This window comes from Mobula birostris, chromosome 2 (assembly GCF_030028105.1).
Source record: "Mobula birostris isolate sMobBir1 chromosome 2, sMobBir1.hap1, whole genome shotgun sequence".
NCBI classification, from domain to species: Eukaryota; Metazoa; Chordata; class Chondrichthyes; order Myliobatiformes; family Myliobatidae; genus Mobula; species Mobula birostris.
The window spans coordinates 32,601,761-32,616,111 of NC_092371.1; the positions used below are offsets into that span (position 1 = coordinate 32,601,761).

General features: G+C 39.2%; 1 protein-coding gene across 4 annotated transcripts in view; it reads right to left on the reverse strand.

Moving 5' to 3' along the window:
- Positions 1–14,351, reverse strand: part of znf335 (zinc finger protein 335) — a 68,930-nt gene that overhangs the window by 13,130 nt on the left and 41,449 nt on the right. For 3 of the 4 annotated variants that reach the window (XM_072239686.1, XM_072239677.1, XM_072239694.1), the window contains exons 15-24: positions 13,555–13,784; positions 10,567–10,648; positions 9,339–9,433; positions 8,235–8,509; positions 6,488–6,611; positions 5,663–5,857; positions 3,688–3,830; positions 2,440–2,552; positions 970–1,067; positions 749–823 (exon numbers count right to left, since the gene is read on the reverse strand). In XM_072239686.1, coding sequence (XP_072095787.1) covers positions 749–823; positions 970–1,067; positions 2,440–2,552; positions 3,688–3,830; positions 5,663–5,857; positions 6,488–6,611; positions 8,235–8,509; positions 9,339–9,433; positions 10,567–10,648; positions 13,555–13,784 — 1,430 coding nt within the window. Of the gene's footprint in view, positions 1–748; positions 824–969; positions 1,068–2,439; positions 2,553–3,687; positions 3,831–5,662; positions 5,858–6,487; positions 6,612–8,234; positions 8,510–9,338; positions 9,434–10,566; positions 10,649–13,554; positions 13,785–14,351 lie in introns of those variants that run through there. The other variant, XM_072239700.1, reaches the window with a different exon arrangement.

Genomic DNA, 14,351 nt, shown 5'->3' on the forward strand with positions numbered 1-14,351 from the left:
CAATACATATGGACTTAAGAAAAATGGAGGGTTATGGGCTGTGTAGGAAGGAAGGGCTAGGATCATGGAGTAGGTTACAACGGTCAGCACATCATGGGCCAAAGGGCCTGTACTGTGCTCTATTGTTTTATGGACAGCAACTAGTATAATTACTAGGACATTAAAAGGGACAAATTCTCACTTTGCTGACTCTCCCACATGGAGCATCAGGTATATTTATAAGTTTGTGTACAGGGCGGTATGGTGGCACAGCTTTACAAGGCCAGCAATCTCTGATAGGGGTTCAATTCCCACCACTGTCTGTAGGAGTTTGTATGTTCTCCCCATGACTGCATGGGTCTCCTTCAGGTGCTCCGGTTTCCTCCCACCTTTCGAAGACGTACTGTTAGAGTTATGGTTATAAGTTGTGGGCCATGTCGATGCCAGAAGCATTGCTGCCCCAGCATGATCCTCGCTGATTTGATGCAAATAATGCATTTCTCTGTTTCAATGTACATGTGGCAAATAAAGCTAATCTTATTCTTTCTTAAATTCCATTGACATACAAGCATTAAATTCAGATTACAGTCATTCAGCTTTTATTTTTAAAATTAAGAATCTTTTTACTACTTTATTACAATGTTGACAAATATTTAGAGACCATTTAAATATGATTTAACGCAAGAGTGAACAGATTAAAAATTAACAGTTCATTAGGTAGAAGTGGGTAAACTATTCGATAGGTACTAATTCAAAAACTCACAATTACCTGGTTATCTCCTGTCACTAAATGTTGAACGGTTTGTCCGTCAGACGTTATGTGTTGTATATACGTTGTCTCATCCTAAGTTTGTGGTTGGCAGCAAGGGTTGGTAGAGGAGGAAAGAAGAAAACAATAACGAACGTTGTAGAGAAACCACAGAGCAGTTTGATATTGAGTTTACCTCAGCCCACTCACGCTAGTCTCAGGATTATAAACTCAGCACCTACCTGGTCAGAAATAGACTGCTCCTGGGCAACAATGATATGGTCCTGGGCCAAGGCCTGGAATCGATCTGATGAAATGACAGCATCATCTGTCTGCAGAGCTACACAGTGGATACGAACAATTTTCCTCAGTTAGCAGAGGACTCACTGAGCCAGCTCAGCCCTTTTAAACACTATCCAAGCTTCTAAAAATCAAAACTGAAAACCCAGAACAATATCTGGAAGAGAGCAGAGCAGGACGGCTCACAGTGAGAAGTCACAACATTACATTTAGATATGTGTATGAGGAAGCTGGTCTCAGCCATGTCTCTAGTAGATTGTACAGAATTTGATCTGCTCCCAAGATTAGAAACATGTGATATAATGTTATCAAAAATTCAATATAGATCACTTGTATAAAGCACCAGAGGGTAATCCTTTTTGGCCATTGCATGAGTCATACAAAATAATCAGAGATGGTGTGAAAGGGAGGTTGAGTTTGATGAACGGCTATCTTATAGACTAGAAGCCACCTTGTCCTTATGTATTTATAAAAGGTAAAGAAGAAACAGTGCACAACAAAATGAAAGAGAAATGATTGCTTTAGACAGACATACATCAGTTACACCAGCACAGTGGGTACCTGCTTGATTCAGTAAACTATGTACAGATCAGAGGTTTTTCAGCATTTAGCTCCTTCTGCTAACTGCCTGTTGCAGACAGTAGTTTGTCACTAGTTAGTTTATCATCTTGGGAAGACATTAACATTTGCACCATGGAATAGAAAACCGAGTCTGGACATATACCCTACAGTACTTTTCCTTTGTTTATCGTGGAACCCCAAACTGGAGCAGCAGGCACAAGGGTGGGGCAACCAGGTGGGTGCAGGTGTGGTTATGATACTCTTGGGCTTGGCCACTATGTGCCCAATGATCAACCAGATGATCAATGATAATGCAGGGTGACAGTACATTCACATTTTACTGTCCTCAGAATCCAATTTCCCTCATCTCATGTACAAGATTCTAGTGGTTTAAAAGTGTCCTCCCCTTTCTGCCTTTCACACACAATCTGACCACATCCTTTAACCACTTCCCTCATTCCTTCTGCACAAGCAACACCATGGCATCAGAACCATTCCAGCCAGACTAACGGAATGATGATAAGCGTGTCAATGCATTAAATTGGTAGGTTCATTATTAGTAAGGGCAGGAGAATTGGGTTAAGAGAGGGAAAGAAAGAGGGAGAGATAGTAAATCAGCCATGATGGAATGGTGCAGCAGACAAATGGCCTTACTCTGCTCCATGCCTTATGGTCAATCTACCAACACAGATTCTAGCTCACGCTCAACAGTAGCTTAAAAGTAAGCAACCAGTCATGAGCACTGTGTTCAGAGCCCTAAATCACCACCTTTTCTGTGACTTATTATCCAAGTAAAAATTCTTTCAGTAGTTTAGGTTCTTAAGAAGACTCCCCAGTGGCTTGCTACTCACCGATTGCTTCGTCGTCACTATTAAGAATGACATGTTGCTGCCGAGGCTTCTTCTGAGAGTCCGAGCTGTGCAGTCGCTCGATGTGAAACTTCAGGTGGCCATTTCGGTTAAACCTTCAATTTTTGTTGTTGCGAGATACAAAGAAATTACAAGATAGAAATCATTAAATTGAACACAAATCTTGAGGGGAATTATACAAAAGATCTCTGAACAGACCATCAGCACTACCTTGCTATTCCTCCTTTGCACTGTTTTTTGTTACTTTAGTAATTTTTATGTCTTACACAGTATTGCAGCCACAAAACAAATTTCATGATATATGTAAGTGATAATAAACCTGTGATACAGATGATATTCAGTAGAATTATATTGGTATTATAGAATATTAACAACTGGCAACATGAATATTGATGCAATCTCTGATCAACTGATTTCTCGACACAGACATCCCTGAGCATTAGTGAGCAAGATATGCCATGTCACCCCACCACTTGTGCCAGATTTCTCAGGATAAGAGAGTAGAAATCTTAGCTGACAGTGAAGCAATACTAGAAGGGGTAAAATATAAAGTCTTCGATGTAGGCTTTGATACTAAATTAAAATGTGAAAACTAGGGGATAAAAATCATTAATTTTGGAAACAAAAATATTTATTAAGTATATCATACTAATTTAAGGCTGCATTTATCAAGTTCAGAAAAAAAAAGCCAAGGAGAGAATGTGACAAATTTTCCAAGTCATCCAAGGGGCTATGTTTAAGTCCACACACTATTGGCCATAAAGCTTGAACTAGCTGGACCAAAATTGGAGAAAGTCCTAAAAATAGGCAATGTGCAATTCCAAGAAAGTTGCAGTGAGGGAATAGAGTAATGGGAAACACTGACAAGGCTATTTGAACAAACATTTCATAATTATATGGGATACACATAATGCCTATGATTATGTAATGGTAGAATTTTTGCTGTTAAAAGATAGCTTAAAGAGCAAGACAGTTGATGGAAAAAGGGAATGAGCTAGAAGTTCACATTCATGAAGCAGAGAAATACTGGACTTAACAGCTTTTTGGCAAAAATTTTCTAATATTCTGTTGATTGATACCAATAAACAGAGCAAAATGTACATTATAGTAAAAGTCAGCTAACTGTCTAACCTCCTATGGAATTTAGACAAAGGCTTACATCCTCCACTGTAATTTTAAAGAAATAATTCTTTGCTTTGAAAGGTGCGAAGTACAAGATAAAAGTTTCACCTCTGTCCACAAATATCACAGGCAAAAGGCTTCTCATTTGTATGTGTGAGTAGATGCCGCCGAAGATCTTTCTTGTTCTTGGATGCAAAACTACACTGGTTACATTTGTGAGGTCTTAAGTTGGAATGCTGCAACATATGATCCTGCAGGCAAGAAGGGTTCCTCTTTTACTGGGGGAATACATTCACAATACAGTCAGTTCAAATGCACACACATCAATCCATATCGAGGGGGCAGCAGTAAAAAGCGCGAGCAGCTTCAAGCTCCTAGATGTCATCAGCTCAAAGAATCTATCCTGGGCTCAACACATTGACAGAGTTACGAAGATATGCCAACAGCTATACTTCATTAGGAGCTTGAGATATGGCACATCACCAGACACTTGCACAGTTCTATAGATGCAGAGTGACGAGCATTCTGGGTGGTTCCATCAGCACTTGGTATGTAGGCTCCAATACACAGGTTTGAGAAAAGGTGCATTGAGCTGTAGACTCAACCAGCACCATCAGCGACACAAGCTTCCTCAACATCAAGCACATCCTCAAAAACTCGTGCCTCAGTCAAGCTGCATCCATCATTGAGGACTCTCACTATTCAGGATATGCCCTCTTCTCATCTGGAAGGAGGTAGATGAGCCTGAAGATGCACACTCAACAGTTTAGGAACAGCTTTTCTCAATTTCTGAATGGTCCATGAACACATTAACACTACCTCATGATCTTGGTCTCCTTTTGAACCATTTATTATTAAAATATTTCATATTTTAACTTCAAAACAACAAATTATATGTCAGTGATAATAAATCTGATCCTTGCTCAGTTCACACTGTTATAACATCATATGCAAACCTTGGGCAAGTGTTTAAAGTGAATGAGCCACTAATAAGCTGAAACCACAAAAGGTGCATTTGCCACATTTGATCTTCATATCTCTCTACATTGGAGCATCCAAGGGTAGTGCCACCTCTGATCGGGTCAATCTATTTAAAGGTCAGAATCAGATTTAATATCACTGCATATGTTGTGAAATTTGTTGTTTTGCAACAGCAGTACAGCGCAATACATAAACACTACAGACACATATTAAATAAGTAGCCCAAAAAGAGAGAAAAAGTTAGGTAGTATTTATGGGTTGGTTCATTGTCCATTCAGAACTCTGATGGAGGTAAAGCTGTCCCTAATACATTGAGTGTGTGTCTTCAGGCTTTTGGATCTCCTCCCTGATGGAAGCAATGAGAAAAGGGCATGTCCTGGGTGCTGGGGGGTCCTTAGTTATGGACACCACCTTTTTGAGGCATCACCTTTTGAAGATGAAGGTCTGCAAGCCTTCAGCGATGGGCACATTAGAACCATGATTCATTGTCACACAGATTTGTAATTCTAAAGGGACTAAGCAAGGTGCCAAAATTATTTACTAACAGTCAGAGTCAATTCATTTGAATAATGTGGATTAGATTCAAAAGGCTCGTTGTACTCTTCAGAACAGATTGAGATGATATTTGTTAAAAGGTGATCAAAATCCCTAATGTCAAAATGAGAACACCTTTCCAACAGTGGAAAGATTGAGAAGCAGAGGGTAGAGATTTAATTATCTAAAGAATCATGAGAAATTGTTTTCACACAAGTTGGTAAAATGCAGAACGCATGGTCTGCATGGATGATGAACAGAGATGCAGATATGGTTTTCATGAAAGGATTAGAAAAAGTACTCGAAATGCAGAAAAAAAAACTGCAGAATTTTTGGGGAGTGTCAGGAAACGAGATCAACAAGATTGTTCTTAGAAAGTTCCAGCTAGCATCTTTTGTTGTTTTAAGTCAATGATTCTGTTTAATTCTGAATTAACAAAACTGAGATGTATATGAGCTAAAATGTAAAATAAGGTAAAATGTCCCAGTTTACAGACTACTGATGAAAGCCTAAGTGCCTAGATAATAAAAATAACCCGAACAGGACAGGAATTTAAAAATAACCTTACACGAACTTCTGGCCACGTGCTGGCTGCAAAGTTACAATCAAGACATTTGAAGCCATGTTCGCCTGCGTGTGCTCTCTTGTGGCTCTCCATCTCCGCTCGGCCATGAAATGATGCTGTGCATATTTTACAGGAGAACTTCTTCATTGATGACTGCAGGTTTGAATCAACTTGTGGAGATGTGATGTTACCTGCAAACTGGGAAATTAAGGAAGAAAACTATAACATTTAAACTTGGTATCCCCTCAGACCGGTCTGAAATCACCAGTCAGTGCAAGGAATGGAACCAGATGCGACACAGGCACTGTGGTTGCGATTCACTGAAGTAACGCTACGAGGTGTAGCAGGTCTTCACCTTTTCGAAAAAGTGATGCTTTTCCTATCCCATGACAATGATTTTTTCCAAGTATTATTTGCTTTTAAAAGAAATTACAAATATTCTCCCTCAAACACTACTCATGCTATTAGGTCGTTTGTTAAAATTATGTTCTCGGGGTATGAATACTACAGGGAAAGCATTTGTTGGCAGTTTGGTTGGAACAGCTCCAGTATCTGCGCATTCTGTTGAGATTTTTGTTAAGAGGCTTGCTTGGATACTCTCAAGAATGTCAGTGGCTAGATGAAGGAGGACAGCAGATTTCCTTCAGACATTAACGAACAATTTTAGATAGTTACAAGTTGACAGCTGCAAGGCCCTTTCTGGTTGATAACTCCAAATTCAGGTTTGTAAAACTCACTCCTGTGTCCATTCATCCAGTAATGTGACCAATGCACTGTCATATCCTGGAGAGCACAGAAAAACAGAGAACAGACTTCTGAACCACATACCTCAATCTGCTGAAACTGGTTGCCCTGCAGGTTTGTCGTCATGATAAAGCGACCCTGGTGTTGTTTTAACTCATCACCACTGACTAACACAGTGTGAGCCACATCTCCATTGCCAGTAGAGCCACTGAGGAGGAAGTACAAAATTAATTATAGCAGCTAAATTGGATTCACAAAGGAAACATACCACAGAAATATTGCATCACCATTAAATTCACAGTTGATATTTTGTAATTTCAACAACACCCTCCTAGTTTTAAAGTGAATCATGTTCAGCATAAATCATGAAAATTAAGAAATGCACTACTTTACAAAATAGAAATCCTCAGTAGGAATTTTACTTGTATAGTATAAAATGGGAATCAAGTTATTCATTGCCACCTGAAAAAGATCTTGAAACAGCCAGCCCTAATCACTACAGTATGATTACTTTAATCACTGTGCATTAAAATGGACTTGTTCAAATTACATTCTTTCTTATAAAGAATGCACTTAGCATCGTATAAGCTGCATTCACAAGATAAACTATGTGAATGTGATGCTGAAGTAAAATTTTCTCTGCACCTATGCACACAAGTACTTATGAGTAAAATAATAAACCCATCTTTGAGATAACAGGGACACTGCAAGATGTTATTTTTCAATTGACTCAAAAAGATTTCATTAGATGAAATAAAAAACACAATATACTGTACTCAGTGGCCTGGAAACATTTAATTTTAAATGAAACATTGATTGTTTCTGTAACAGAAAGTTGTCTTCTTCGGTTGTCCATTGAAATCTGATGACCACATCCACTCCTTTAACGGTAAGACCTTTGATGACTATACAGTACATTATACTAAATCTAAATAAACAGTAATGATTGAAATCTGCTAAGGGAATATATACTCAGTGATCACTTTATTAGATACACATGCTCATTAATGCAAATATCTAATTAGCCAATCATGTGGCAAAACTCTGTGCATAAAAACATGCAGACATGGTCAAATGGTTCAGTTGTTGATCGGACCAAACATCAGAAAGGGGAAGAAAAGTCAAAAAAAGATGACTGGAATGATTTTTGCTGCCAGACAGGGTGGTTTGAGTAACTCAGAAACATCTGATCATCGGGGATTTCACGCACAAGAATCTCTAGAATTTACAGAGAATGTGTAAAAAAAATAAAATAAAATAAATTTTGAGTGAACGGCAGTTCGTGGGCAAAACCACTTTGTTAATAGAGAGGGCAGAGGAGAATAGCCTGACTAGTTCAAGATGACAGGAAGGTGACAATAGCTCAAAAAAAAGTCACATATTACAGAGTGGTGTGCAGAAGACCACACCGGGTATATTACTAAGATCCCTTGGAATTTAACCCAGGCCTCATGGAAGTCTAACCACAAACAGGAGAAGATCTGCAGATGCTGGAAATCCAAACACACACAAAATGCTGGAGGAATGAGGATGGATCTCCCGATGAAGGGTCTCAACCCGAAACATCAACCATTTACTCTTTTCCATAGATGCAGTCTGGCCCGTCGACTTCCTCCAGCATTTTGAGAGTGTTGTTCATGAAGTCTAAATCTGTTGTGCTGAATACATTTTTGCAAAAGTATTCAAAGCAAAAAGTATATTTTCTCCCTGTATTAGAAGGTAAAACAATATTGTTGATTATACAATTTTGTACGTGCAATTAGATCTACTTTGAAAGATAGAAAAAGCAATTAAATATGCAAGTGGGTTTTGACATTCTGTTGATGTTCACCTGTACACTGTGGTGTGTTGCATCTCCTCACTTCCCGGTGTGACAATATTGTATTCTGTGCCATTGGTGTAAGGGCTAATGGTGACCTGTGGGATTCCAGAGCTGTCAATGGTTGTAGCTTCATACATCTCCTGGACCACAGTCTCACCGTGTTCACCCACATGAAGTGCAACGATTTTGTGTTGAGGTGACATGGTCAGCTGCTCCTCCTCGTGGTCTTGAGATTCTTGTGAGGGCTGGTCTTGGACTGCATTGTCTGATTTGAGTACTGCTACCTGAGTGAAGCACATGAACATAACCAAAGGTTACGTGAATATCCTCAGCACTGCTTGGCAACAACAGAGTGACATAATAATTGAACACACTCTGGGAAAAACATTTCATATCGATTATTAATGATGCTTCTCCCACCAGTTTCATGCTGGGGGCACACTGGGGCTCTGCAGATGGCGTCACAGTACTCCTCTCACCCTTATGGAAATATTTTAAGCGAAAGGTTCAATTACTATGGAAAATCTCAGCATTTTACAAAAAAGAATGCTGAAATTGGACCATTTCAGAGATAGTCTATCTTCCAGTATTATTGTATTATTTAAACACTAATAGGAGTCAGCACTTATCATTCCCATGAGTAATGACTCAATTTAAAAAATCTAAAAAGGCATGTTATTTTTGCAGAATACATCTCAGGATGCTCTGAACACATCATCAGTGATGTAATGCGGGTGCATTGGGTGCTTTGGGTCTTTCAACATCAGGCACCCAAACACAGGCGACCCAGCCGTAGTTGATTGCGCCATGACTTGTGTTCAAACAACGTGTGCTGCAGATCCCCATGGACTTGCTCTCTTCATTCACTTAAAGTTAACTTAAAATTTAAAAAAAAACAGGCAATGAAAGTCCAAGCCTATGCAAAGATGACTGATGTCTCAGGATGTGTGAAAATTTTCAATAAGCAATGCTCAAAGAAATATTTTTTTAAAAATCTGCAAAAACTAAGCAGGTCAGGCAACATTTCTAGATGTAATGGTTGACTGGTCTTTAGATCAAACAATTTTAAAATGACACATAATTCATTGAAACAACAATCTCAGAGTTCTGTACCTGTAGTGAATTTGTAACAAGCTCTCTTGGTGTACTCATGTTCAGCAAGAGGTCCAAGGCATTTTGTGCTGCAATCTCCGATGATTCACTTGTACCTGACAAATGAAAGATCGCATCCAAATTCATCTACTACACAGTTATCAATGAAGGGACAAAGACTGGACAGTTACCAGATAAATTGCAAGTAGGAACCTACACACTACAAAGACACTGAATCTGCATGTAGATTCTAAAGGGAAAGGTTTTGGAAGTTAAATAAATCTCAACAACCAGTGAGGGGGAAAAACAGGAATTGAGCAGTCAACACTCATTGACTGAGTCTTATCCATTCACATACAAAATGTGCGTGCTTTAAAGAACGTGTCTGATCTGTTGTCTATTTTGCATTTTCCATTTAAATGAGCCCAACAGAATTGCAGTCAATCTTATTGTAATATAGTTGCTGACATTACTTGGTTGTAGGTCGATTAAAGAGCAGAGTTTAAATTATCCTTTTCCACTCCCAGCATCTTTACTCCATCCCTTTCATAATCTCATCTTCAATTCCTCCAAGAACTCCTTGCACACTGGCCATGCTTCTCATTGAAACCTATCCACTCCAAAGGCCTAGACAGAGCGGATGTGGAGAAGCCATTTCCTATAGCAGGCGAGTCTAGGACCAGAGGGCACAGATTCAGAATAGAGGAACATCCATTTGGCACAGATGAGGAGGAATTTCTGCAGCCAGAGGGTGGTGAATCTGTGGAATTAACTGCCAAGGATGGCTATGGAGGCTAAGTCACTTAGTATATTTAAAGCAGAGGTTGATAGGTTCATGGTTAGTCAGGCTGTCAAAGGTTACGTGGAAAAGGCAGGAGAGTGGGAATGAAAGGGATAATAAATCAGCCATGATGGAATGGTGGAGGAGAAATGATGGGTTGAGTGGTTCATTCTGTTCCTATGTGTTTAGGTTTGCACTCCAGTAAACTCCGGTTCCACCTACTGGGATACACTCACAAAGCATATACATCCCCGAAATGCACTGTGAAACCCATTTTTTTTTTTAAACTTCATTCCAGTGTTGGATTACTCTGCCGCAAGATGTCCTGGCAAATGTTTACACATTAACAGCACTATGCCAATTGAAATTGTTGCTCTACACATGGCTCACATCAAAAAAGGTTTTCAGTGTCAACATCTGCTTTTTACATCTTCAAAAGTAAAACAGGATTCTGTCAGACTTATTTACCTTGTTCATAAATGATAGTAGCCGTTCCCAGGGAATCCTGATTGACTATTGATGCTGGAACAGTGTGGTACGACAGGGGCATCTGTCAATATAAATGTACAGAATTATACAGAAGATATATAGTTTAGGGATGAAAAGATTACTTACATTTGTGTCAATAAACCTAAGTAGAAGCAAGAGTCATTTGGCCCCCAGTGCCTGCTCGACTGTTCTTGGAGAGCAGCAGATGATTACAGGAATTGTTCATCAATTGAAGTATTATGAAGATAATTCACAGCAGAAAATCTTACTTGGAAGTTTACTTGGTAATCTTCTGTAGAATGTCCCTATGAAAGAGGCACTGGGAGCTTCAAAACCAAAATACTTGCACTAAAGGAAAGGCAGTTCTCTGAAGACTTTACTGAACAGAATCCTACAACACATGAACCAGACCCAAACAATTTCCAAAAGAATACAGAGAAAAGCACAGATAACCCACTACCTGAATTGAACATCCTCCTTGGAAATACTCCTCTGCTAAAATATCACGTTTTATTTAACTGTGATGGTAGGGCACAGGAACAAAAATTTACCATTTTGTTTATTGAGAGATTCCTATGACAACTGGGCCAATTGTTGGAACTAACGTTACAAGTAATGGGGTGGGACAGGAAAAGAACCTCAGAGCCTTTTTACAGTGGAATCTGGTTAATTGGGTCACATCGGGACCAGTTCATTTAGATCCATTTAAGTGGCTGCTTCAATTAACCGAAGTTTCATGGAGAGAGTTAAAGGAGTATAAAAAATAAAGACAAACTACTGTTTAACTGACTAGGAAATTAGGCACTTAATTGAAATACAGAACAAATCAGAACACTAATAATACCTCTACAGTAACAAAATGGTGTATTATTAGTTCCTAATAGTTATTGACAGAGGAATTCATCCGGTGTATGCTGCAGTCTTCTTTAGATTGACTAAATGAACAAAACCTGTGCGGACACCTAGTGCAGATACAGTAATGGACTACCTTCATACAGTGTTTTCATAGTTGCATCCACTGAATCTTAATTTTCATTGTAACATTCAATATGATTGTCGATACCCCCAAATTTCCTGCAATTTAAAAACTGAAAAAGGATTTCGTGTTTTCCTGGCATATATGACAAATAAACTCTTCTTGGGCTTCCAGCCCGGTACAGGTATCAATTTTAACTGTTGTTTCCATGACAAACTCTGTCATTTTCATCAGAGATGATGCCTGGGCATGTCTAGTCCAGTGGTATTTATACTCCCATTGTCCATCCCTCCAGAAATCCAATCAGGTTTCCGTTATCCTACCTTGTTTACAATCAAATTTCAGTTCTTACTTAGAGTGAGACCTTCATCTTTGTTAAAATTATCTTCCTCTAGTTTTATTTCAACGGCTTCCTTCACCAGGCGGTCCCAAAAGCCATTGGCGCGGCACAATAGTTCGTGCCAAAGTCAATTCAATGACCATTGCAAATGCAATGCTCTGCTACTGCCGATTTCTCCAGAGTGGCCCTTATTGCTAGCTATTGCTTGTTTCTACATGGGGGACTCTGAGGCGGGAGCTCCGAGTTCATTGTCCTTACATCCCAAATGCTTCTTCAGATAACATGAATGACAATTTTATGGCATGGCTTCAAGGACTCCAGGCACTCCAACAGTTCCATGATCATCTGAACAGCATACATCTAAACACTCAATTTCCGATACAGATGGAGAAGAATGGCTGCCTCCCATTCCTGGACATTCTAATATGACGGAAACTGGACGGTAGCCTCAGACAGGGTGTCTATTGGAAACCCAATCACATGGACTTAGACCTCAACAATAACAGCAACCATCATGCCTCCCAACATAGAGCGGTTTTTTCTACTTTGATTAACTGTGTAGAAACTGTATCAGACCTGGACAGTCTCCACAAGGAAATAGACGATTACGCACGATGTTCCCACAGGATGGCTGCAAGGTGAAAGAAATAAATTGGGCCAATAGAAAAACCAGGAAACTAACAACAAAGGTGGAACACATCGCCACCGCCTGCCTTCCCTACATTTCCATGGTTTCTGGAAGGATCACCAGGATCCTGGAGAAATACTGGATTAATACCATCCACAAACCCATAAAGAAGGTCGAGTCACAGCTGGGATTCAGGACGACTGGCATTTACAGGATTCCTTGAATGCAAAGTAGCATACATCAGCCAGATGGGACGCACAGTGGAGACACACATCAAGGAGCACAGGAGGTATATCCATTTGGGTTATCCGGAGAAATCAGCGGATGCAGAACACTACATTTGCAACAGCCACAGGATTGACTTCGAAGGTACAAAACTACTGTGCCACGCCAGTGGCTTTTGGGACCACCTGAAGGATGCCACTGAAATAAAACTAGAGGAAAAGAATTTAAAAACTGTTTAAAAACTATTGAAAAACCATTCGCTCTAAGTACGGTGTACAGTCTAATGTTAGAAACTAATTGGCAAGTTTAGTTTGATTAACTGTGCGAAAACTATTTCAGATCTGGAGAGACTGAAATGTCCCAATTAAGCACATAGTGTCCCATATAAACAAAGGGAATCTCATCTATTTTCTCGATCAGTTTTTGTTCTTTAAGAGTGTCCCAAATAAGCACCTGTCCCGATTAACTGATAGCCAATTAACCAAAATCAATTGTATAATTTTTTTTTTGTTTTTTTAAGGGATTGTGATGATCTAGGATGAGAAACTGGTGTGGAGATTTACCTCCCAGTTTTAATTTGCTACATTTCTTGAATAGTGTATCAGGCAAAATTGTGAAGTACAGAACAGTTAATTCAGAGTTTTCTATAAATTTTCTAGCCAATTATAATGTGAAACAAAAGAATAATATGGAAGTGGAAACCTAACACTATTCACATGGGTACAGCAGTCACTACTCAGACAGGCATGTATAGAAACCTGTGAACAATTCTACTGACGTCTGGAGAAGTGCACTTACAATGGTGTCCCGGATGCTCTCCTGTGTAGACTGCATCTGCTCGTGCTGTTGCTTCAGCTCTTCAATTTGCTGCAGAGTGAAGAATGGCCGGCGCCTGCGTGGAGGCTCTTCAGGATGGATCTTTGACCAGTCTTCATAGTATTCTGGGTGCCGACACTGAACGTGAAGTCGCAGGTTCTTCTTGTGTTTCGTATTGAAATGGCATAGGTCACAGGAAAACGGCTTCTCACCTAGCAAAACACAGTTAAAATGTATTCCCCACCAGAACTGCTTTTGTAGCATTCCAACAAATAACCAAAAGAGTCTGCGGTTCGCTTTGCTTATAAACAGGAACTTAACTCTTAACTCTAATTTATCATATCCTGATTTTATTTATGAAATAAATAATTTCAGATACCCTGGTTTGAAATATTGATGCAGAATTTATTTGCAGTTTTACATTGTTTGGCCAAAATATATAATTGATTCTATTTACAGAAAATCTCTAAGTAAACACTTTTGCATTTAATATTTCAGTAATATTGTAAATGTTTCATTAAGCATTCTTTGTTGCTTACACAAATCATTACAAGTTGTATGTAAAAGTATGTGAATGGTATATGTCATTACACCACCATATCACGCGTGCATCTCGTAAAAGTAAAAATGAACTTTTGTATGTACATAATTCGACTACTATACACTGACATCCACAGCATAGTAAATTTTAAATTGTCCCATTCAGGTCTAAAGATTTAAACTGCTGTGGAAGGTTTCTTACTCTTGTGGGATAATGTCTTTCCTACGGGGGTGGGTGG